The sequence below is a fragment of the Oreochromis niloticus genome, linkage group LG18 (genome assembly GCF_001858045.2).
Source record: "Oreochromis niloticus isolate F11D_XX linkage group LG18, O_niloticus_UMD_NMBU, whole genome shotgun sequence".
In the NCBI taxonomy this organism is placed as follows: Eukaryota; Metazoa; Chordata; class Actinopteri; order Cichliformes; family Cichlidae; genus Oreochromis; species Oreochromis niloticus.
The window spans coordinates 8,364,431-8,391,212 of record NC_031982.2 but is presented as its reverse complement, the minus strand read 5'-3'; the positions used below and the strand labels follow the sequence as shown (position 1 = coordinate 8,391,212).

Sequence of the window (26,782 nt, the reverse complement as noted above, 5' to 3'; positions counted from 1 at the left end):
CTCTACTGTAAGTGTAATCTTTAACCCTTTACTTGGCAAGTGAGAGGTCACTGGTTCAATTCCAGATGGGAACTCAACTAACCCTTGGGGCTTTGTCAGGAAGAGCACCTGGTGTAAAACTACTAAATGAAACATCTGATGCTGCCTGCTGTGGCGATCCCTTGTGACAAGGATGCAGCTAAAAGTAGATTATTGTCACAAACTTTAACAGTTAACATCTTAACTAAGGCCTGTGGGGTCTGAGTTGGAGCTCTTGGGGTTTTTGCAGTTTCTTTGAGCATTGCACAGTTTGACCTTGAGGTGAACTGGAATATCCAAGACAATGACATTATGTTAATACACACTTGAATGCTCCAAACCAGTAAACCGACACAACATCTGCCTTTATTGACATGCTCACACTTTTTAATGAATGCAGAATTTCAGGTGATTTTGCAGTAAGAAAAATCGTACAAAGAAAAGGCCATGGATGTTGTTAATGATGCCAGATATTGTGTTGATCACATAGACTAATACACTGAGCTACTGAGGAAGTAGCCCTACCTGATCAACGGATCATGGGTGGTCTTCAGAAAAAAATAATAATCCTGACAATTTCAAACACCAAAATCTGCCCAAAAGATGCCCTAATCTCAGCAAACTGTTATACTAAATATTAACTACCATGAATATTGAAGAATGTAGATCAATCATATACAAAATCCTTATTCATTTGGCTAATAACAGTCCACACAGAGGATGCTTTGTATAGGTTCTGCTTGTGTAAAGGCAAAAACTACAGGTAATGCAGAACCAGTGGCCATTACAATAATTAACTTGATAGAAATCTCCATGTTATCCTAATGAGAACATCAAAGCATGATTTACACACATAATGAAGCCTGTTTGCAGTTTTAGCATGCACTGAGCCAAGGCAGCACGGAAGGGATTTAAATGGATGATGAGAGGAGAACCTTAAGTGTGTCTAATTCATCTACTCATCAGAGTAATGCTTTAATCAATGTATTGAGCAACTGAAATCAGGTAATGGAACAGTCCTATCCAGTGCAACCAGCACAGGGATTAATCAACGCTGAGGCCCAATGAATCAATGATAGCATTAGCATGCATGTGTGTGTGTGCATGTTTGTGTATGTGTGGAAACTGTCTACTCCTTTGATAAAGATCCGTATGTTTCTGCGCCTACTGGCCTGAGACTGTTTTTAGGTTGAATAATGACTCTTTTTGAATTTCACAGGATGTTGAAATGTTGAGACAGGAATTAAAGGAAGCAAGATTTATTGAGCAGATGGGGGTGTCAGCAGTGCTGAACAGGCAATAATGACGTGAATTTGTGATTGTGTGCCCATATGTGCATTTGTGGCGGTATGTATGTGTGTGTGTGTGTGTGTGTGTGTGTGTGCACGTAAGGAGTAGAAGGCACAGGGGCACGTTGTGGCCATGCGATAACAGCGATGAATGGCCCCACCAAGTATTTAATGAAGCATTAGTGACAGAGTGAGGGAGGACGCTCTTCGCCTCCTCTGTAGCCAGCGCACTCTTTCCCATTCTTCATGCACCGTGTGGAGGGATGGACCCAAGATAAAGGGATAAATGGAGGTGTACAGAATAGTGTGGAGGAGACGTTCACGATGAGTGCTCCCCTTAAGGCAGTGGGATGTCAGCTCAGCAAAAGCACAAAAAGGCAGCATCTCATTTATTACATTCGTTAGCTGAGAACACTTGCTGAATATGCAAAATCCAAAATGTCTCTATGCATCAGGATTGACATTATTGGGTGGTGCCTGAATATAAGAACCCAGGTTATTGAAAAAGCATGTGAGGATGCCACCAGCTGGTACAGCAGTAATGAACTACTAAAAATAGGTCTTCTCCGGCACACGGCAGGAAGAGGGAGCTGCAAGGGAGCACCAAGTGTGTGGGAAGTACTTTTATTACTGTCACAGTGCGGCCGTGTCGTCATGATGGAGAAAACAATTGCCATCATGCCAGATTAGGTCGTTTCCACCTGAGATGCCTCATGACTGTCACATACAAGTTAGCATTGAAAGTCTGACCCTTAGGTCAAATTCACTGACCTGATTTGATGATCTTTGGTCTCTGCTGTTTGGACATATGGATGAAGCAATACATCTAGCTTTCATCATCTAACTCAAAGGAAGATTCTGCTCTGTGTTATCTCTGCAAAATAAAATTGATATATGGTATATGGTGGCATATGTTGCCCCATAGCATGCCTATATCGTTCAGCACAATACAGGCGCATCTGTGATGCCTTCACAGATGCGCCTGTTACCCGTGCTGTGTATACTAATAGCTCTGTATTTCCTGTGTTGTCCTTGTATTTTTTTCTCAAAAACAACACTAATAATAATAATAAGAAGAAGAAGAAGAAGAAGAAGAAGAAGAAGAAGTGAATATATTGCAAAGCCTTGCTTTTTAGGTTTTAACAGTGGGTTGTAAATGCCTACCAAAGTAATCAAAATGCTTTGTTGTAGTTTCTTTTAAGTTTTTCAAGGACCACATGTTGCTATCATGAGACACACACACACACATACACATACTCAGCAGGCTGGAAACACTAACCTGTCTCTCCTGTGCTTGTAAAACAAAACACCACTGGGAGTCAGTAAAGCTGTATGAGAAGGGCATGAGTTTGGAGACAAAAAGGTCAAGAAACTGGCAGAAGGTTCTTAAACTGAGCTGCAATTTCCAAACTCAGTCTGAACATTGTTACATTAAAGATGTGATCATTATACCATCACGTTTTCGAGGAGGACCACATAACGGAACCAAGTTCTTGAAAAGTAAGTTTAAGTCCAGGATTTATATCCCTCCTGCATCACCCAGGCGATGTTATGATACCACAATCACACAATCTTACTATTAGCACTTTAATCATTTTACCTACCTCTTAGGCTAAACTGACCGATTTGAATTTAATTCAGTAAATTTGATTTAAACCATTACATTTGCTCTCTTCGTGGCCCTCCTGCCTGTAGCAGTGCAGTGTTAAAATGTGCTCACAGCAAAGATGCTCTTCTCATCACTTCATATATAAGCAACACTTTTATTAAAGCTGTTATTTACAGCTACACTGAGAATATGTATGTATATATATATATATGTAGATATAGATATATATAGATATATATATTATTTATATATATATATAAATAAGTAAATAATTAAATAAAAATCAGATTTTTTTTTCTGTGATTCTAATCTCAGTACGTGCAGCCATGTGAGGGGGGAAAGCAAAAAAGACATAGATGGGAAAAGGTCATAATAATCAACTTTATTTATAAAACACACTAAAAAACCAAGGGTATACCAAGGTGCTTGACAAAAATAAAATAGGAAAAGGGAGATGGGAGGGAAAAGAGAAAGGACCTGGCACGTATCAATTATAAAACCTTGACAATCATAAGATATAAAAGTAGTTCACAAGCATAACGGATAAAAATGTACCAACGCACACCAAGTGTTAACTAGGTGGAAAGGCAAGATTAAAGAAATAAGTCTTCAGCCGTGATTTAAACAGAGGCAGAGAGTCAGACGCCCGGATAGACGCAGGAAGGTTGTTCCATAAGACCGGGGCAGCTACAGCAAACGCGCGGTCACCGCGAGACTTCAGCCGAGAACGAGGTTGCTCCAGAAGAATTTGGGTAGCAGATCTAAGTGCTCTGACAGGAGTGTGTAACCTGAGAAGCTCATTGAGGTAGCTCGGTACCAAATTATTAATGGTTTTGTAGGTGAAAAGTAATATTTTAAATTGAATACGGTATTTAATTGGAAGCCAGTGCAAGCCAGCAAGAACAGGAGTGATGGAAGAAAACTTCCTGCTACCTGTCAAAAGGCATGGCATACAACTGATGGAAAGTTATGTATGTATGTATAACTGACAGGAAATGATACCGATTTTTGAAAATGTCACCTTTCAAGAGCTCAGAGCGTTGGCTGTGCTTTGGAGATGATTCCCCCCTCAAAATTCAATCCACATTTGTCTCAAAGATGTGACTCTGCTCTTCAGCAGAAGTGACCTTTGGGTTTGTCAAAGAAATCAGTAAAAAGCATCGACTCTGACAGTGCAGGTGGTGGTGTTTGCCAGGGGTCAGTTTAAAGAAATGATGGATTCAAGGGAATCATTCCAGTTTTTGATAGATGTCACAATTATACTAGCTTTTGCTGGTCTTCATTTAACCCCCTGGCCTCATCTAATTAGATGGACCCACATTATGAAGGGATTTCCATTACTCACCTTCTCAGTATTTAACACACTTGATCATTAGGCCAGTCTCCATCCCTTTCAGGCTTTTCGTGTGGGGATATAGATTTTTTGCTGAGTGAGTGGAAATTCAAAAAAATAAAACTGTGTGTATTGTCATTTTTCTGACAGTCTCTTTCTCTACCTGTTCCTCCTTCCCCAACTCCTGGACCTCAGTTTCTCCTTCAGAATACTGACCAGTCAGTTGAAATGAGTACATCCTGGCCGTTTCTGCTAGATCAGCATACATTTCATCCATCATTGCACTGACAGCTCTCCTACACATCCTCCAGAGAAAGAGCCTCACATACCCAAATGCAGAAAACACATGTGTACATGCTCAATTCAGACTCCTCTGAATCCCTTAATAATTCCCATCAGCCAATTTGAGCTTCCCTGGGAGCGATGGCAAAAGTCGAATCTCTACTCTGTTTTTATTTGATGTTTCAGTGGTAACAGCTCAGATTAAGCTACACAGCGTCCTCTATTTGTGCTTGGAAAGAAAATGTAAATTCTTCTCTATGAGTTGGCTCAAAAAGTTTGGCTGAGATGTCACCAGAATTACCAAATGGCAAAAGATGTTAGAAGTTTGGCAGAGGTTTGTTCTGCTAGAAAACAAAGACAATCATTCTGGAAGATAAGCTTGACCCACCCTTACATCATCATGTGTTTCCCATAATGCCTTTGGCACTCTTCAACTGATTTCCAAAAACCATGAACGCAGACTTCTCCTAGTATTTGGCAGTCTAATCCCCTTATGAGAAACCTCAGTACCAGTGTGGTTGCAGAGGAGGGTTTTTTTTCCCCTCAGGAAGTTAAACTATGTCGGTTTTTCCACTTTATATCTTTGCCAGCCATCTCAACAACGTCTAGCAAGAGACATTTTAGTCTGACTCTGATTTCTCTCTCACTTTAACTTTAAAGGGAATCTGCCGATCACCTGAAGGCTTTCTTGTCTTCATGTTTCAGTTGCTCCCTCAAGCCATTTCACCAATTTTAGGCTACAACTTGGTGTGACAAGGGAGAAGTACTTCAGTTCAATAGCCTACAAGTCTGTGCAGCCCCGATCTCATTCACCTTTAATTTCTGTGGTTCTACCTCTCTTTAAAGTATAATAGATCATGCATCTACCCAGGGACTCAAAGAAAAAATATCCGTCCTGGGCTCACCCCTGCACCTCTGCTACATTTAAATCATTCATCATTGTGGCAACTTTAGTGTATAAGGTTAGGTTGCAGCGATCGGGAGACACTTAAACCACTTAAATATCTCAAAGTGGTCATTCAGAATGCACTCAGCAAAATGAATTGTAATTGCTCAGACTGGAAAAACATGATTAAAAAAAAAAAACAGCCGTTAAACACTACTTAACTATAGTTACATCATCAACTCTCCTCAGGTGAAATCTTTCATAAGATATTTAAGCTATGGAGGATATGTTTTTGTAAGTTAATTGACCTTCAAAATGTTTGTGGAGCTATCAAATTTGCATTTGCAATTTGGCGATGAAGGCCTATTGTCAATATAAATGTGCTAATCTTCTTATTGAGCTGATAGAAAACACATTTAGGTGTGTATCGAAACACATTCCAGTTACAGCGTAGAATGTCTATTGATAATATAGAATGAGACTTCCTGCTGAATAAGACTGACCAAGAACAGAAACACTGGCATTTTTATGCACAGTTCCCAGTTTTTAGAACCTCCAGTATAAATAAACAATTTAACATAGTAATAAAATACTTATAAAATACTTAATACTTAGTTTCTGCCTTTAGTTTAGTCTTCGGGATGTGACGTAAAGGATCAGGTTGAGACTCTGTGACTGAGTTTCTTTACCTTCAGTATCAAATGAGCTGAATTTTAAACTATATTTAGTCAGAATTCATACAGTTGTTTCTCTGTAACTAGCAACCCAGTGCCACTGGAAACACAATGTAACTTTACATGGTGGAAGTTTTCTTTCCATGGAAACAATCCTGCGATCATCCACAACTCTAGGTGATGTTATGTTGCTAAGTTCACCAGTGTGATGTTTGTTTTGCTTTGTTTTACCAGAATGTAAGAAAAAGTTCTTTTGGACATCACTCATGTTGCAGGTATCTCTCTGGTTTTGTTTTTGTTTGGTTGGTTTTTTGTATTATTTGTATTTGCACAGTGTAAAGAAGACTTTCAGTTACACTACATAGCCTATATTAAACCCTATGTATTTAGAATGGATTTATTAAGAATGGGATGACATTCAAATTCATATATTTGTGAAGGCAGATGAGTGAATACATTTGGAATTATGGTGTAACCTTAACTAGGTAATTATCAGTATGTGCAGGCTCAACACTACCACTTTCTTACAGCTCTGTGACCAGTTGCTTGTTCACACTGCCAGATTCAGGCAACTGAGAATGGTTGTAAAAAGTAAAAGCAAAAAAAATAAATAAATAAATTAGAGGTGCAAGGTGAAACTCTGAAGTAATCTCTCTGCACTCCACTCTAAATGATGTATCAGTCACTTCGGTGCATCACGGATTTGACTCAAAGCCACAGGGGCGTGTGCTGCAATAACTGCAGGGAATCCCATGTGCTGGTTTTGATAGACAGAATATTGGCAGCAGCTTAGCTCAGAAGACCACAATCACACCTGTACAGGGAGATGATTATTTGGCGAGACTGCACAATATTTTGGTGGATTTTGTTAAAGGACAATGCTGTCAGACTCTGCTTCTTTTTTGCCTTGAGAGAAACTTTGGGGCCTTGTGTTGATGCTGTGAACATAATGTAAGCAAGTAAAAGAAAGAGAGGATGTTTGGGTGTTGTGCATTAACCCAGTCATGGATTGTAAAAGGCTGTTTTCCCCTGATGACCCACAATTTTACCAAATCTCAGTTGGTTATCTGTGCAGTCTTTACCACCCATCAAATACAGTTATACTACACATGGTGTTGTAATTATAATTTGCCTTAAGGCTACGAAACTAACCAATCCTCCAAGACTTCTACCTGCCTACAGGTTTGCTGTGTGTTTACTAGTCTGTGTTAGTAGTCTGTGTCAATGAGAAGATACAGTATTTTGAGATCATAATCCATGTTGGTGGCATGGTCGTAAACATATCCTTTTCCCCAGGTACGCTCAAGCAGCCAGGGCTGCATCTCAAGGTGGTTCCAGGACTGCTGTGATGTGTAATTCCTCATTCTTTCGTGGTCAATCTTGTGGCCTACAAGTTATTGGATGAGCACTTTCAACATGGAAATATTCCAGATCACCTCAGCTCCACGACTCCATTTGATGCAAAGGATTAGAATTTTCACCCAGGGCTCCTTTCAGAAAGAAATAACTACCAGTATGTGCACTCTCATAACTTAGCCATTTTCCAAGCATACTGATCATTTTCAAAGTCTGGAAGGTTGATAGGCAATGAAATAGAGAATGAAACAGGCGAAGCTTCTTCTTTAACGCAATATTTTCTTCCCAACACTCCAAACAAAACCGGAGTAGACTTGTGATTTTACCCCAACCTATCCCAAAGGAAAGTATTCACTGGTTTACAAATGCTAGCATCATATAGATAAAACAAAATGACCAATACTGTACAAAAAATGGTGACACAGCTAACTATAATCCAATTCAGAATTTACCTAAGTTATGGACAGAAATGGGGACAAAGCTTTTATTCCAGTTATACACAAATATTAAGAACATTTAAATAAAAATCAATACAATATTAAGACTAAGTTTCATAGTATAAATTCTGTTAGAAACCCTTCAACTCATGGCCCAGAAAATGTAAGTTTGTTTCTTTTGTTTTAGTCGTGCAAATTCCTTAACAACTTTGAACTAAAATAGACAAAAGCAGAAGTGACCAAATTGCCCTGGGAATCTGAAGAAAATGTTTCCCAGTATATCTGTCAGGTAATGGTGTTTCTGTTCAAAGAGAGGTAAAGATTTTGTGTAAGAATACCCAAAATATTCAGCTCGATCATTATTTTAAATGGTCAGTGAATGTTTTCACAATGCAGTCAAGAATGCTTTATTTTATTTCTCTATCCTCTGATTCGGGAACACCTAACCTAACATCAGTCACTGCTTTAGTCATCAATACATGTTTTACATTACTTCTCAAACTTCTCTTTGTTCAGGTGGATTTGGAGTAATTAGAAAATCAACAGAGAGGTAAATGTTGGACCCAGCAGCTTAGCATGAACATAACTGCCAGTATTGAGCCGAAATATGAAAGCTCATGTTCTGTGACAGAAAGGACGAGCTGGAGCTACACTGTCAATGTGCATCTTTAGAGAATAGGAGAGCGTGTTACTCATCTAGACTGCTTCACAAACTCCCCTCTGTGAGTCTGACAGGTGACACATGAGATTAATGGAGTCCTTTTACTCTCAAAAAAGTCACTGAAGGCCGCAATTGGCAAGAGACTCAAGGTCACAGGGTGTTTTCATATGTCAAAGATCCAATACAGTTTGGAATTAAAAGCACAAAAATGAATTCTGTTACTCAGTTAATGAAATTAATAACAGGTGCACAGTGAGACAGCCAGCAAACAGGGATGGTTTTACAGATGGAGCCCACTTACATTTTTTCCCCTCTCATCTTTGCTGACTGTTTTTTTTTACTGTTTTTGCATTTGGCTAGGGTCAGTGTCACTACTGGTAGCATGAGATGATACCTGGACCCTTCAGAGGTTGCACAGGTAGTCCAGCTCCTCTAGCATGGCTCATCAATAAGTACCAGAAGGTTTACTGTGTCTCCCAGCATAGTCTTTCACGTAACCATGGATGGACACACAGACCTCTACAGGCTCCCTGACTACGTGTGACTAGATTAGGTATCCAAATCCTTGGACCCACTGTCAGACTCTACGCTGGTGCAGTGGGTTCCTCCAGGAACATGACAATGCCCGGCCTTATGTGGTAAAATTATGCAGGCAGATCCTGGAGGATCAAGGAATTGATACCATTGACCAGCCCCAGGTCCCCTGACCTAAATCCAACGGAACACCTTAGGGGCGTTATGTTTTCGTCCATCCGACGCTGCAGGTTGTAACTCAGATTGTCCAGGAGCTCAGTGATGCCCTGGTCCAGATATGGGAGTAGATACCTCATGACACCATCCATGAGCTCATTAGGAGAATGACTTAATGCTCTCAGGCATGCTTACAAGCATGCAGAGGCCATACAAACTACTGAGTACCATTTGGAGTCACTGCAATGACATTTCAGTTAACTGGCGATAGGTTAATTGGATAATCCAAATTGTCACTGAGTGTGAATGGTTGTCTGTCCCTGTGTGTTGGCCCTGCGACAGACTGGCGACCTGTCCAGGGTGTACCCCGCCTCTCGCCCTATGACAGCTGGGATAGGCTGAAAAGGATAAGCGGAAGCGAATGGATGGATGGACTTTCAGGGTATCTTTTTTTGAGCAGTATATTGTATATACATATTATAGATAGAGTACATTTGTCTTTTAGCCAACAACCTCGTGCTCTATTGATTAAAATGACCTCTACACAGAACTTAAAAGAAGTTAAAGCTTAAATATGTAGAATGCAGTACATAGGTAGAACTAGTTCATGCATATTTCCACTTGTGAAATGTGATAAACACACATCTTCAGATAATTTTTGAAAGAATACATAGACCTGCCAAAACTTAGGAGTGCCGGCAAAGTCTTACAGCCTCAAACGCTCAATACCCCCAGGTCCTTAGGTAGGTACGTGGAATATATGGTTAATATAATGTATTTGACCCCAGTGGGTGAGCTGAAAAGTGATGGTAAAGAAGATCAGCCTCAGAAGTCTGACCATGCAGTCCTCGGCATGTAAGGTTAAGAATTATAAAGCAGATCCTGAACACGACAGGGAGCCAAAGAGAAGACATAAACAGAGGGTGATATGAGACTGTTTGTTTGACCTTGTGTGCAGTCTGGCAGCAGCATTCTGAAACGCTCCAAGCGATCGAGGGCTGACTTACTAAGTGCTACAAGAAAAGAGGAAATAGTGTAGGAGCTGTAGCTCTGCTCCACTCTCACTTGACTAGTATTTCTTATCTGATAGAAAAAAAGATCTGTGAAAAAGAAACCCCTTGGATAGGAAGGAAGGAGGTCGTGGAGACCAAGAAACTGACTATTGGCTGAACAACAACTGAACAGCTAAAGGAACATATATTGAAGTGAGCAAAACAAAAGATGCCTCTGCCAAGTTAACTATTAAGGCCATTACAAAACTACAAAAGAACCTGAGTGACAGTCTGATTCAACAGCCAGCTCCCATCAGAGCCCCACTGCCCTTGAAATGCATCCCTCGCAGGTGGAATTGGCTGTTAGTGAAGGCCCCTCTTGATGTGTGAAGCTCATAGATCCTGCAGCTGATCAGCACATAGATGTCAGGAGAAGGCAGTTTCATGGGATTTATATGCCGGCTGCCTGGCAGTTGAGGGCTAGCTGAGCCTGGGTGAGGATGGGGCTGTTGTTTCTGATGTCACACCTGTTTGTTCTCACAGGTTCAAGACATGAATTACACGTCTTTCTGCTGACTGCCACAAACAGAGATTGATAGACTACGAATTCTCTCACATGCATACACCTCCTATCTTTTTGGAGACTTTGCATGTGCTACACAGCTGCAGTAAAATACGCTTTCGTGACATGTTTTACCACGTCAGTATTTCAATGACATGCCAAACACATTTTTTAAACTTTCTTGTCTCTCTTTGCTGCTTGGGCTGTTTTTACAATCACTTCATGGTTGATAGAATGAGCTGTGAAGCCACCCAAATTTATTAAAAGGTTATACTAAAGTGCAAATTATTTTTCTGTGATTTCATCTTTACCTCATGAAATCATCAACAAATAACCACTGACATTTCATTTGATAATGAACAAACACCCTTCTCTATCTCTGTAGATAGTAAAACAATCTCTGATAACTAACACAAGAAAAAGAAGCCCTGTTGCTTTTCTTTGTCTAACGCCTAAAAATTCTGATTAGTTTCTCTACACAAACGACCTCTGATAACAAATGAGGTACATCAAACACAGCTTTTCACATTATATTTCAAATTATAGCTACCCAAAGATGTTTGGACAGTTGCAACATGATAACATAATTCAGAGAATTTACCAGAAGTCAGTCATTCTAGAACAAAGTCTTGTCACTCAGCAGTTATTTTGGTAATGCCCCTGGGCTGGGTTTTTCTGAAACCCTATATCTAAATGAGTGAGGAAAGACTCTTCATTTATTTCAATGGTCACCAGGGCATAACAATAGTGTGCATCAGTGTAAATAAAATCTCAAATCTAAAAAGAATAAAATCCCCCCGAACTTATACTTTTACCATCATAGTGTAAAAACCCAGCATGCTAACTTGATCAGCAACTCTGGCCCAACTCAGCTGGTCCAGTACAAAACCAATTAGGGGCAGTGAGGTGGTGCGGAGGTTCGGACTGTCGCAGCATCCGTAGATTCAAATCCAGTTGGATTTCTGTGTGCAGTTTGCATGTTCTCCCTGTGTTTGTGTTGGTTTTCTCTGGGTGCTCCAACTTCCTCCCACAGTTCAAACACAAGCAAGAGTTAGATTAAATGACAATTCTAGGCGTTAATGTGAGTGTGAATGGTTGTCTGTCTCTCTGTGATAGTCCTGCAATAGACTGGCCTGCCTTTTGCCAGCTGGAATAGGCTCCAACTCCTTTGCAACTTTAAACTGGATGGATGGATGGATGGATGGATGGATGGATGGATGGATGGATGGATGGATGGATGGACGGATGGATGGATGGATGGAGTTGCAGATTGAGGATTTTTTTCTAGTGCCATGGTCTCTTTTATATGGTCTCTTGCCAATGTCATACATAATACACAATGCAGGTAATGCACAACTAGTGTTTAGAACTTGAAGCTGGTGAAAGTGGTGGCAGTACAGACAGAATGTGAATAAATGAGATAAAAGTCTTTGAAAATTCAGTTTATCTTACACTATCTGGACAAAATATTGGGCCATACCTCTCAATCTTTAAATTCAGGTGTTTTGAGTGCAGTTGTTGTAGGTGTAGTAAAATCAGGCACCTGGCCTTGCAGTATGGATTTACTAACATTTGTGCAAGAATGGCTCCTTCTAAAGAGTTCACTGAATTCAAGCATAGTGCTGCAATGCGATGCTGCATTTGCAATTAGTCAGTTTTAGGAACCACAGCAACTCAGATGCAAAGTGGCAGACCACATAAAGTTACTGCGTGTGGAGGCATATAATGTGTAAACATCACTAACATTCACCAAACTCAATAACTGCCAAACATCCTCTGGCATTAACATCAGCACAAAAACTGTGCACTGGGAGCTTCATGGCATGGCCGAGCAGCTCGAGTAGGTGTAATGTGAAGAAGGCTCAGTGTTTGTCCATTTAGTGTATCTTCAACTGATCCCATTCCCATTTAAGCACATTCAACTAATTTACCAAAATTATTCAATTCAGCTTATTAGATTTTTTAAGTAACATCAACAACAATTGTCTCAACGTGCTTCGATAACACAATATTCAGCATGTGTATATAATCACATCACATTAATTCAGTAGATAACACACATCAATGGCGTTATACTTCCGTTTATACAATATTCACCTTGCACTGTGATAAATTTAAGTGCACTTATATTAGAAACCAAATTTATCACTATTTTGGAAAAGAAAAGAAAAAATCTTGTGGGACTGAAACTGATGTGATGCCAGATTTGAGCAGCAGACTGTGAGCTCAGTATAAAACCACTAATCCTGTAAAGTGTGACTTTAGGTGATATAGTGATTTCAGAGCAAGTCTTTGTGTTTGAAACGTTGATGATTTCATCATTTGACATTTTTTTTGACAGAAGCATCAGTCATAAAGTCAGCTTTATTCACAATACAGCTCCTAACAGTCTCTTGTGTGTAGCAACCTTGTACATCACACCAAAGCTGCCTTTTGTCAGGAACTAAAATACCCTACTCGGTCATGTAGTTTTTCAACACCACTTCATGAAGAGCAAAGGAAGGATGTTCACTTTTCCAAGCCTTTGAAGTAGATGTGAAAAACAACTTTTCTGTACAGTTCTTTACTTGGGCTACACATACACATAAATGCATCACGTTGAATTAGTTTAGCAATGATGTATGCTCAGGGTAACTGTTATAAGGGACAAGTGGTAGTCCCTTATTAGCTCATTAACATGTTTTGTAAAATCTTGAGGGTCAGATTTGGCTCTTTATTAATTTTTTTAATGTTCTCAATCAAATTTCCTCTTTAAATAGAAAAGACTCATTGCCAGTTATCACAAATGCTTGATTGCAGTTGTTGCTGCTAAGGGTGGCCCAACCAGTTATTAGGTTTAGGGGGCACTCAATTTTTTTCCCTTAATAATAAACACCTTCACTTAGAAACAGCAAACACTTTTCATACTGCTGTATTTCTATCATGCACTATAGTTGTGGCCTACAGTTAAAAATTCTAAAATACAAATTCAACACTTTGAATCAACTTAGATATTACATCTGCCTAATTTGTCATAAAGTAACACAGAAACAGAGACAAGCTCGGGCTGTGCAACGCTCCGAGCAGTTGCAGAAAACCCAAGAGCTGCATGTCAGACTCTACAGGCCTCAGTGAGGATGTTAAATGTTAAAGATCATGGCAGTACAATTAGAAAAAGACAGACAGAAGATGGCTTGTTTGGAAGGGTTGCCAGAATAAAGCCTCTTCTCTCTGAATGAAACAAAATGTTTTACAAGCTACTCAAGTTACCATGAGGTGTGGATGCCTTTTCACAGGACTGCATAGGGTAGTAGAAATGTGCTGTTATCCAAGAGTACTAAAGCCTTATTACAACAGAGCAAATCAGACCTTAAACACTGAAAAGACATCAGTGTTCTGTTTTAAAATATGAGCTCCTTTAGGAGGCAGGTTCTAGAGTTGTTACAGAAATAATAGGATCGTGCATATTTTGAGCTTGAACCAAGAGTAAAAACTCTGGAATTTTAATTGGATTTTAATTTTTTCCTTTCAGTGTGCCCCATGTGAGTCTCCCAGCTATACAGGCCAGCAGGAGTGAATTTTTAACATGTTCAGACTTTTGTAAACTGTGTGATTACGAGCACTGTGGTGAAAAAGTAATGTTTTTTTTTTTTTCAATTTAAAAAACTCCCTCCTAATTTGGCAGTTTCAATGTTCTGATAGCAGTAATGAGATTTGTGCAGGACGCTGTGATGTTGGAGTGACAACGAAACAACCGAATGAAGATCCCAAATGACAGACAACAAAACAATTTCAACTGTCAAGGTCTGACAGTCATCTCCATCTCCAAGGACTCAGTCTACCTCACATTTATTTGGTTTAACATCACGTTTTAACGCCATTGCATCTTTACTAAACGAAGCGAAGTTGAGAAGAAAACCTGTAAGTGTTAGGATGTTAGATTGATGTATAATAATAATGTTAAATGGTCCAGTCTGTGCCCTGCGACAGACTGGCGACCTGTCCAGGGCGTACCCCGCCTCTCGCCCTATGACAGCTGGGATAGGCTCCAGCGCCCCCCGCAACCCTGAAAAGGATAAGCGGAAGCGAATGGATGGATGGATGGATGGTCCATTCAAGGCTCATTTTTATTGAAATTTCAGAAACGCTCTTCCCCTTTAGCCAGCGATTTCATATGTGCACACCAAGTGTTTAAAAGTGCTCGTGAGGATGCTCAAGATATCTCCAGGGTCAGCTGATGTTAGGCCTTGAAAATCGGTGTGATGTGGTTAAATTTCCCCTGGGTGATGTGGTGGAGTGCTGCTCATCGAGTAACTAACCACCAGACTGGGCCAAAGCAATACCCCGGAATTATTTGGAGAAAATGAGAGCTCCTCCAACTGTGTACACTGGCCAAACGTGAACCAGTAATGACTACATAGTGGGAAAGGCAGTTACATTTCTCGCCTGTGGCTATTCCACCAATGGTGAAAAGAATACTTTGTGAGTCAAATGAAGGTCAGTAGGCAAATTGGGTAAATTGTGAGGTATAGTTGTTGAGTCTTTTGAAGACAATGGGACCACTCACGTGTCTCTGCCAAGTAATCCACACTGGTGCTGCAAAAGATCGCACTTTAAGTGTATACTGTAAGTATTTCAGATTCTCCAGTGTCCACCTGCTTCATGTTTGTCTCTCAGCACGATTTCTCTCTTGTTGAGTGACTCTCTCTTTTTTCCTGCTCTCCCTCCCTTCCTGTCCTGTCCTGTCATGTCCTGTCCAGTCTGGACTTTATGAATGAAAGCCCATCAACAAGATATCAAGATAAACATAAAAGTGGTGTGAGCCTGACAAGAAAATAAGAGTCATCCATCAAAGGGGTTGGCTACTTACACAACATGTCAGAGGAACTCCAGGGTTCTCAGCACACTGTCTGGCTCACTTTAATTTAGGACACTGAACCGGATCACCACATCAGAGATGCCAGAGCACAAGAATGGAAACAGTGACCAAAAAAGTCCTAAATGTGATATTTGTTGGCTTTTCTTTAAACACTTTTCTGTTAGGTAATGTAGCACGTTTCAGAGCGATGGCAGAGGAGAAGGAGAAAGTCTTCATATCAGGCTTGATATCTAAGCCTCTGGAATCTGCACCATCCTTCTTCTTACAGGTTTCCCCTGACATATCGAAAGTCAGAGTTTGTTACGTTTGTTATGACCACATCAGTTCTTGTCAGTCCATTTGCTATAGATAAGGCAGTGCTTATACAGTTTTGCCCTCGTTGCTAATGTACATCGGCATCCTTATAAATGCAATATGAATGAAGCCTGATCCACAGCTTAATCTCACCTTTTACCTGGTTATAAATCATCCATTGCAGTGGACAAAGCAACCACATGATTCATACTGTCACAAGAGTACTCATCGGACATCGAAAAAATATATATACATAAAGGTGACTACTTGTATGTGTCTACTTGCATGCGATTGTTAGAGATTGCTAAAGACTCCAAGACACCACTAATAAATGATTCTGCTAATTTGAATGTACAAGATCAGCACATACTGTATGCACCATTGGGGACTGAGATGAATTTGACTTCCTGATTAAATTAAGTGTTAGTGCGAGTAAAGTGTAGCACATTTTCTGCTGTTGCTGCAGTCGGCTGCTATTTTCAGACTAAATAAAAAATAGCTTAATCTGCAGAGGACTGTCAACAGTTCTTAGGAACAAATTACATCTGGCTCTGAATTAAAAGCACCTACAAAATGAAGTATTTTAATGCAGACCACAGTTTGGCTCAATTTGCACAATGTGCAGACATGCTGTGTGGCAGCAAATTTGAATATGTTGTGTTCAGAAAATACAGGTGTTTAAAATATAAAACTGCACATATGTCTGTACTGTTCAGAGTATAATTAACCCAAAGAAATTGTGATAATCGACAAAGCAGCCTCCTGTGTAACAGCGTTCGGAGCCAAATCCAGTGAGAATGACTCCATTGTTTTCAGAGACTCACATTGTTTCGCCCTTATTGTAAATTTCGCCATTGTTTCTGGACAGTCCATTTTCTCTGATGACCACAGTAGTTCCATCTGTGCCCACTTTGATGTTTTGTAATGTATGTCAATTTGTAAGAATCTGTCTCCCTTATTTCCTTTAGAAAAAAAAGAAAAGAAAAGAAATTTTCTTGCCCTTTGTGCTCAGTCTCAGGGATCATTATAAAGTATGCACATGTTTTACCAGCAAAGTGACACTGCAAATACTGTATGTAGCAGTACAGAAACCTTTGGCTGTCACAAGATAAGGTCAGATGAATGAATATATGCAGTGTGGCTTATCTTGTGGGCATGCTGTATGCTGGATACAGTGGTAGATGAACTATTCAGTCCTGCATTTAAATGCCAATTTATGATTGGATCATTATCATATATGCACTATACAGGTTGTGAAATACTGTGAAAGTAGCCAGGCAGGTAAAGATACTCTCATCCCCTCGCCATTATTTATTCGGAGTTATGAAAACGTTGAGCAGCTACACACATAAAAAGCATACGAGGTTTAGCACTGTAGGACTAGCTATGAATTCATGCTATGGTTAGGTTATTTCTTGTAAGTCCTGTTCTCACTAGTTTTGCTCTACTTGCTCTTTTAAAATTCCTCAGATTGACAGCAGATCAATTCAAGGTGTGCAACCTTGTCTAAAACAAAAAGGGGTCAAATCGTCAAGTCAGTGAAGCTCACTTCTGTCCAATGACAGAGATACAAAGTGGTAATACTAGCAAAGTGAAGAAGCTTAGTGGGATAGGAGTTACAGTCAAAGAAAAGGGAGTTCACAGGCTCAAAATGTGGGTAAATACACACTATCTCCGTTTGTGGGGGGGTGCAAGATTCTGTCCTGGAAATGTTCCTGGGAAAGGTCATCAAGTCTTCACATACTACACCACTGATTCCTCTAAGGATATCCCTTGCATTGCATTTACTTCTTTGCTGATATCCTTTTCTATTTCTCTGGGGCACAGCTATCAAATATAGAAGTTTATGGGAATTGCAACAAAAAGGATCATTCTCTAATTGGACTACTTATGGTTGCAAATCCTAAGACAAGTGGGCAAGTCGGGATAATGAGCCAAAATAAAAAGAAGAGACAGTGCAAGGTTATTTGCATCCTGACTCTTTGGCAACACACATTGAGAGGGATCTTGGCAGGGATACACAGTCACCTTTGACTTACTCTGTGTTAAACTAAATCTTAACTGTAAAGTGCTCCTTTTGTCTTATCCACTAAAAGACACTTAAAACTCTGTTAGTGACACTTGGGTCAGTCACTTCTGGCATCATAACACACTCTGAGCTCTGATGATAATAAAACTGCCTTTGGCTGACAGAGCAGGAATCCTACTACCAATCAGTCATGTGAAGATAACCTGGCTTCCTGCCATGTTTGCCCGTAACATCACACAGGACTTAGTACAAGCCTCAAGGACTGCATGGGGTTTAATGGCCGAGCACGTGCTTGAATACAGCTCAGTTCACTTTATCCCTGCGATTTTCTAACTGTACTATGATAATCCTGGAACTGCTGGTGCCTCCAGCACCATTTATCACTGCCAGGTTGTAAGCCACAAAGCATTAGTTAGAAACCATCCGTCCACACCAACACTCACCCTGAAAAGAACGCAAGCATAAGACTATTTTAGCGGACGATTGTGTAAAGTTGCAGGGGTATCATTGCCGTGGTTTGTGCTTCATTCTGGTCAAAAAGCACAGTTTGCAGCTCCTTTTCACAGATTGTTTGACTGCATCTACCAGGAGAAACAATTGATTGTTGAGCCAGCCATGTGTGCATGTGTAATTAAATCTCCAACATAACTAGTTAAGTGGTGGGTTAAATTTGTCAGGGTCAATAAATCAACCCTTCCCTCTATTTGTCTGTTTGCAACAACAGAGATTTTGGCCTGTAAGCTCACTCAGCAAAGCTTCCCTATTTATTTTGCTTTCGGAGGGAAAAAGGTAGCTTATAAAGAATGAAGATGTATTGCTTTTATTAGCTGTTGTGATTCGAGGCAATACATTAAAAAAAGGGAATAAATATGGGTCAAAGGTGACACTGTGTAATTACACCAATCATTAAATGAGGTGGAAGATGCGCTTCTTTTTCTTCTCAGCAGTGTGAGCAGTGATCCCTGCGTCACCCAGAAAAAGGGAGTGGGGGAAAAAACCTGCATGATGCCTTTTTTTTTTAGCTTTATATCCATTCGGTTTCCATTAATTAACTTCAGCAAATCAGGTAGGTTATCATGCTTGAGACCGACACAGTGGTTTGACATATTCTTGTCTGTCTTTCAGCTGTAACAGTGCTGACTAAAACGAACCCAACTAAGCAAAATGACAAAAACTAAAAACTGATATGCTGACACCGTCTTGCTCACATTTATATGCACGAAGCACGCACAACCATACACACACATATCTACAATGTAAACTTAAATCAGAGCTCAGAGTGTGTTTTCGCGGCAGTGCAGTTAACTTGATTAAGCATGAAGCAAAATGAATCTCACTGGAACCTACAGATATAAATCCTATAAATTGTGTCGTGAAATTGAAAATAAGTATGTGTGCATCTGTGCAGATGCGTGCAGCATGTTATGCATCTCTTAGACCTGTTTAAAGGCTGTGAGTGCCACACAGAGACTGTATGTTAAAAACAGATGTAGCCACCATCATGATGTCAACCATTAGGCACTGAAGCCCCACTGTGAAGCCTCGAGCATCACCGTCTTGGTGTTGAAACTCAACCTGACAAGTGAGGGGTGTAAGGGAGGCAAAGTGAGTCAATCCATTCCTCCTTTGGTTTCTCAGTGAGCTCCTAATCATGCAGTGGCAAAAATAACTTCCAAGTCACAACTTAAACTCAAGCATACTCTAGACTGTTTTTTTACTCTAATTGGAACCATAACTTACTTGATGAGCATCTAGTTAGTTAATAAGAAGTGAGACTAGAGAGCGATATTAATGAACTCATCAGGAAGGCGTTTAATGAGGTCAAAATCAAGTGAGAAATAGTGCCATTTTTTTATAAAATTCTATGCAGTCTGACTTTGAAACCAGCAGGGGAGACTCTGCCATTAAAAGGGTGTGATTTTAAATCGCTTTCATGTTGGCTTCATTTTTCTGACTCAGAGCTTTACATACAGTACATGCTAGTATACACAGCCAATGATCTTATAGAGTGTGACGGCTTTTACCATCCGCAGTGTCAGTGAATAAAAACATGTTTGTGTTGTTACATCTAAAAACAGTCTGGAATAGAAATGTGATGTGGCAACTGTTATTCAGACGCAGACAGATAAGAGCCAATGATACGTCACCTAAGACTGACTTTTTTCTGGTTGAAGAGCAGAGCTGCACCTGAAATAAGGGAAACGATGGGGTATTTCTTTTTTTTTGGTAGGAAAGGATTGAAGATTTTCCTGAAGACGTCTGCCAAAATGCCCAAACTGTATCAAAGACCTGGCAAGGCTAGTCTGGCAGGGCTAGTAAGATTTCTGTTTTTTCACTGTAAATCTAACATAATCGTCACTGTGTTTGATTTACTATATATGTTTGTTGAAGCTATATAGACAGTAGAAATTATTACAAATTAATGAATAATGATCACTTCGATTTTGGACAGATCCCCATCTATCTTACTTTGATAAATGACGTGTGTGTTGACAGAAGGGGAACTTTTACTACGTCCTCCTCTGATTACCATTAGCCTCAATGCTTTTAGCATCTTTTATGGCTGTTTAGCTTCTCTCACTAAGTTGATGTTTCAAAAGTGTAATAATCTCAAACCAGATAAAATCTCGGTCCTTGGGATTGCTCCAGAATTTTTTACTAAGAAAATTACAAACTACATTTGGCCACCATTCTGTCAAGATAAAGATCAGCGCTACCAATCTCAGTCATCACTAAACCTTAAACCTGTACTATCAGTCAAAAACATCCACCTCTGTAGCCCCTCACTGCCTGGTCCAAAATACATCTTTGCCTCTGAATCACCTCATGTAATTTTTTTGGAGACTTTTTGATCATTTTTATAGGTCTGTTAACTTATCTGTTCTTATTGGAAAGTTAGAGCTCATCCTATTTTTTGAGGTTGTGAAACCATCTTAGTCCCTTGGACTATCTTAATCTGTGGTATACTTTAAATAGATTAGCCTTTACACAACCACTTAGTCAGGTTTTCTGTAAGTAAGTCGGGAAACCCATATGTTAAAGGCTGCAGGGGCCTGGGTTTGATGCGACCCCGGACGATGTCCTGTGTGCCTTCCCATTAGGTCTGTTTTATCAAATCAAATCAAATCCATTTTATTTATATAGCACTTTTAAAAACAACATCTGTTGACCAAAATACTGTACAATAGAATAATCAGATAAAATTTAAAAGGAGAGTAAAATCAAAGATTTTGCTCAAGACAAGCATTGAGCAGTTAGTAATTATATTATTATATAGTATTCAATATATATTACCACACAAAAAGCATTGCAACATTTAATGTGTTGCATAAAATTTACACTTTAAATTTTCTTTCCGTGAGCATTAGTGGGTCAAAATCAACAGACTTCGGTCTATCCGGTCTTTAAGTCATGAATGCTTCCAAACTACTCTGCCTTTATCAAGGCTGTTGTGTTTTTAACATGTTTTAATGCTTTGTATCTTGTTCTATTTAATCTGAACAAGCCCCTAAAAAAATTCTGTAATCACTGTCCGGCTCTCAGTTTCTATTACCACCATCGGCAACACGTTCTGAAGCTCAGTTTTTAAAACCTTACGATGTAACTACAGCCCAGCCCATGCAGCAGTATATGAATGACTAACCTCGTATTGTGGATGGATTATCTCATGAGCTCTAAGTCTCCCCTGGAGCGGATACGAAGACGCTGTTTAACGTGCTCGTTATTTCAGCGTTGTACAATCGTGGGACTTAACCATAGATTTTATGAGGTTGTTCTCAGTTTGTATGTCAGTGCGGCCGGTCCTATATTACACAAAAATTGTAAGGGTGGATCCTGCTGTCGACATATTGAAAGCATCTATTATGGTTCCCAATTCCCATTTGCTGTTATTGGGGCTTCTATCAAATGCACACATGAAGCTGCAGGATCCAGCTTCTGAGGCAGAAGATGATTGGATCTTGAGTAAGTGCTGCAATTGACCCACCGATTGTGTGCTCTGTACCCTTTGATGCCATACTGTAGATTTAGAACCACACTAGTCGGGGTTTGCCTTGAGCTCCTGATCAAATTTCATGTGTTTGTCACATGAGATCAAGGCCAAATTAAACCAGACTTGGTCGTTGGGCCAGATTATTTTTACTCTCCAGCTTCTCAAATCACAAGGAGATTGATGATTTTTTTTCAGGTCAGTAAAGTGATTATAGGGACATACCAACACAAATGTTTTTGTTGGCTTTCAAATAGCTAGCCTCCACAGCTTCAACTCAGTTTAGCAGTAAAGTATCAGCTAAATGAGGGGAAATGGAAAGGAAGGCTAACCTTAAAAGAAGCTACTGCTATCAACTTCTTCTTGTTCACACGTGTACATTTGTTGGGCTCCAGGCTCCGGGGAAATCAATACTTAATTTAGTTCATTCAACCATCGGTGAGAGTACAAACATCACTTGATAATCCATTATTAGTACACCACTTCAGCTCCTTCAGGTTAAAGTACACCTGCAGAGAACTCCCTCTTTTTCTTCCTTTCTTTCGTTTTTTAATATACTGAATTTTTTATAGTCATGTGCCAATCATGCTTGTATTCTTTGCTTCTGTGCATCCCACAGACTCTACATAAAAGGCAGATGTCCACTGTGATGTCAACCACTTAGTGGTTTGTGGATTACCACTATGAAGCATCATGTTTTGTCATTTTTCTTTGGTTGGTTTTTGTTTTCACCAGATTTAGATGAGAGGGTACAGCAGCGAAGTTTCCAGAGTGCTGTGTTGTTAGTTTGGTTGGACCCATTGGTAATGTACTGTAACATCAAAGAGAAAGCTCACTTAAAAACAACAACAACAACAAAACATCATTAAAATTCATTACAGTAGGTGTGTCCAAAGTCAGGGGACACGGCCTACGTAGGCTGCGTCAGTCGAAGCCTGCGAAGACCAAGAAGGCTTTAAGTGAGCGGCTGTTAAACTAGACAGTCTAGGCTACAACGCGCCGCTCCTGTCACAGAGTAATCATGACAGTAGCAGCTACAGAAATGGTGAATAGCATTGTTTGACAGAAATAGAGGACAAAACTTTATTTCTTACTTTTTATTTGTTTTACTTTTGCTGAAAAAATTGTGTTTGATGTATCAGAGGCTGAGAGAACACCAAGGCCATGAGCTCAGTCCCTGTAGCCAAGAGTAATTTGAACTTTAGTGAGCTAAGAAGCTTGTTAATATTAGTGTATGATACTAGTCTCACTGAACTTTGACTTTTCACATATAATTATTATATAATTACAAATATAAGTTCTAAATTATATATATTACTTTATAATGATATCTATGTATAAAAAATATATTGAAATGATCAGTGGTGGATCAGTTGTCTCAAATACTAAAGCTCACTTAAAAATATATGTATTTATTTCCATGTCACATCACTGTAGACCAAACAAGTACTTTGAATAGACTCAAAGCAACTGCACCCACATAATTACGGGTGCAAGTCTTTGTACAATCCAAATGGAAATTATAAAGATTTCCTATAAAGCTGGACATTTTAAGATGGGAGTCTGTGTAGAATGACAGTTACCAGACTGAACAACAATGCAATAGATTTCAAATGAAGCAATCAAGAAGCAACTGAAAGAGCTTTGTGAAAAAATACTGCAACAAAAGTAACTGGACAGCTGACTGATAACTAGTTCTGTGGTTAGTTGTGCCCTGATTGTTCCTTATTTAATGTCCAATTTAAGTTTTGAATCTCTGCATTTGGATTTTATAATTGGGAACTCACAATATAAGGTTCATATTTCTTTTTTTTATCACAGAAGACAACTCTGGTGCATGATTGCAGAAGTTTGTCCCTGATGAAGAACACCTTTATTAATATATAAAAACACTGGTGATGCAGGGAGACACTTTCTCTAACAGACTTATTGATCTCCACTGCAACAAGGACAGGACATCTTTCATACCTCAGGCAATAACTCTCTGAATTACAACACACCTGTCTAGCAGAGGTTTATCTGTCTGCAGTTTTATTTCAACTTTGCACTCTCACAACAACAGACTGTAAGTCACTTTATTTTACTGCACCGTCCATTATGCTTTACATATATAATAAACCACTTAATGTTGTCAGCTAACAGTTTTAAATTCTGTTTTGCTTTGTTGATGTTTATTTAAATATATCTTCATTTTTACTTTATGGTATTTATTATAGATTAGCTTATACCTTTGTCTTATTGTGTTTTGCTTTACTGAGCAACTGAAGTTTTTTAACACACACATTATTTGTCATTTTGCCTCTGTGCACCAGCTCAGTGGATTTTAAATCAAACAAAATCTGCACTTCAATCACATCAAAGATATGATTGAAGCTGCAAACTTTCAGATTTAATTCAGGAGGTTTGACAGAATTATTGCAATAACCTTTCAGGAATTTCAGACATTTTTCTACATAGTGCCCAATTTTGAAACTGGACAATCAAAGATGACTTTAGATATGAGGATTGTTTTAAAAATCCTTTGAATGAGCTTCTTTGCTTTGAGAAACTCAAAGCAAAGAATATCTTGGGCTGCTTTTGTTGTATGCTTTGGGTCATTATCCATTTGCACTGTGAAGCACTCTCAGATCAGCATTTGGCTAAATCTCAGCAGAGAGTATAGCCCTGTATACTACAGAATTCATCCTGCTGCTTCTATCAACAGTCACATTATCAATAAGCAGTACTGACCTGGTTCCACTGGCAGCCATGCTTGATAACGACACAGCTATCTCCTCAAGAGTGTTTCTGACTTGGTCAGGTGTTGTGAAAGCATCTTTCTTAACTAAGATAAGAATTCTCACAATTCATTTAAGTCCCTTTTCAAGCTTTTTAGGCCTTTTGTGTTATTAAGCTGGTGCATTATTCTTTTAATGACTGTACCATACTAATGATTTAGGCACTCCTAGTGATAGCTTCCTCTACTTGCACCAGCATTTATAAGATTAGGGAAACCTGCAGTCAGCTGAGACTGAAGAAGTCACTTGGATGAGTGATGAAACGTTTCTCCCACTGAAAACGCTACGTCCAGATGAACAGAATCAACTTTTGGGGATTTACTTACCTGGATGATTGAGCATGCATCAAGACATCTATTTGGACCTCATACTGAGAGTTGGTCAGAGGGAAAAAAGCATTTTCACAACTAAAAATGTTTGGTTAAAGGTAAAAGGCCTAAGCCTGGTTCTAACTGAGATTTCTTCCTGTTAAAAGGGAGGTTCTTCCTCCCACTGTCAGTTTTCACCTGAACAACTTAGTCTCTGTCTTTACAGTATACAGCAACTTTAGGCAACTGCTGTTGTGATTTAGTGCTACATGAATAAACCTGAACTTAATTAAACTGAATCGAATTGAACTGGATTGTTTAAGTATTATAAGCAAATTGAGTTATAACAAACTATTTGCAAAATGGATTCTGTTTAAACATCTAAGTATCACTTCTTTAAGTAATTATTCTAATGAAAGAAAAATGTATAAAAGGAACAGGGAACTGTAATTAAAGAGCAGATTAAGGTTGGACTGTTACTGGACTGCAGTAGCCTTGTTTATTAGAATGAATATGGGTGGAAAAATCATAAATAAAAGTTCCCCAGATGTTCCTCAGGAGTGCAAGACATTTGCTTTGCTCATAGCTGAGCCATCTTAGAATTAATGACACTTTTAGTTGTTCTAAAGGGGAAATAAAACTGGCGGACTGCAAAGCAGTTGCTCATTTGGGCATACTTTTTGCTTTACACTTGTCTAAGGCTGACCTGGGATAAAGCAGGCGGTAAAGGGCGCATTGCAAATTGTTAACTCAACAGTTATTAGTTTAATGAAATTTATTCTAGCAGGTTTTTGAAATTTAGGAAGCCATTTGAAGAGGTAGTAGTAGTAGTATTAACTATTTTTTCCTCTTTTTTTGTACACACTGGAGCTTTTTTTTTAATGCATTTTTACAATAGAGTTCTACTTATTCCTGGCAATGCAGGCAAAACTCTTGCAATGGTTGTACATGGACAGAATGGCTCAGAGACTCCATCCTCCTGAAACACCCTCCACAGGACACCCTGAGGGACACAGTCAAATGCCTTCTCCAGTCCACAAAACACATGTAGACTGGTTGGGCATCCTCCCTTCAACCACCAAGATGAAAACCAATAAGTTGGACTGTGTGCCTGGTGAGTGTTGGACTCCGCAAGTGACAAAGGCCGGCCTTTGTCACTGATTCTGTTCGTAAACTTTTTTGGACAGTATTTCCAGGCATAGCCAGGTGGTGGAAGGCTTCTACACTGGTATCCTCACAATCTCATCTCTGCTTTTTGCAGATGATGTGGTTCTGTTGGTTTCATCAGGGGGTGGCTTCCAGCTCACACTGAAGTGGTTTGGAGTCGAGTGTGACGCAGGATTAATGAGAATCAGCACCTCCAAATCTACAAAACCTAGGGGAGAACAGAGCTGTCGATCTATAGTTATATTGTTACTTGTTACAGTTATTTGATATTATATTTTGCACTATCCTACTGTATATTACTGTATACTTGTATTCTATTGTACATATTGTATATCTTATTCCTCTGCTCCTCTGTCTCTCTTGCTGCATTGAGCATGTGTATGACAAAAGAATTTCCCCCGGGATAAATAAAGTTCATCTTATCTTATCATATCTTATCTTATCTTATCTTATCTTATCATATCTTATCTTATCTTATCTTATCTTATCTTATCTTATCTTATCTTATCTTACCAATTAAGCTACTTCCCTGCTGTGAACTATGGGCATGAGTGATGGGTAGTGACCAAAAG

The 26,782-nt window shown here is 39.3% G+C and overlaps 1 protein-coding gene across 1 annotated transcript in view; it reads left to right on the top strand.

Annotated features, from left to right (window-relative positions):
- LOC100702032 (pinopsin) overlaps positions 1-26,516 on the top strand; it is a 116,184-nt gene extending 89,668 nt beyond the window's left edge. Inside the window, exons 4-5 of the mRNA XM_025900620.1 lie at positions 25,968-26,157; positions 26,305-26,516. Coding sequence (XP_025756405.1) covers positions 25,968-26,157; positions 26,305-26,477 — 363 coding nt within the window. The 3' untranslated portion in view covers positions 26,478-26,516. The remainder of the gene's footprint in view (positions 1-25,967; positions 26,158-26,304) is intronic.
- The last annotated feature ends 266 nt before the right edge of the window (positions 26,517-26,782 follow it).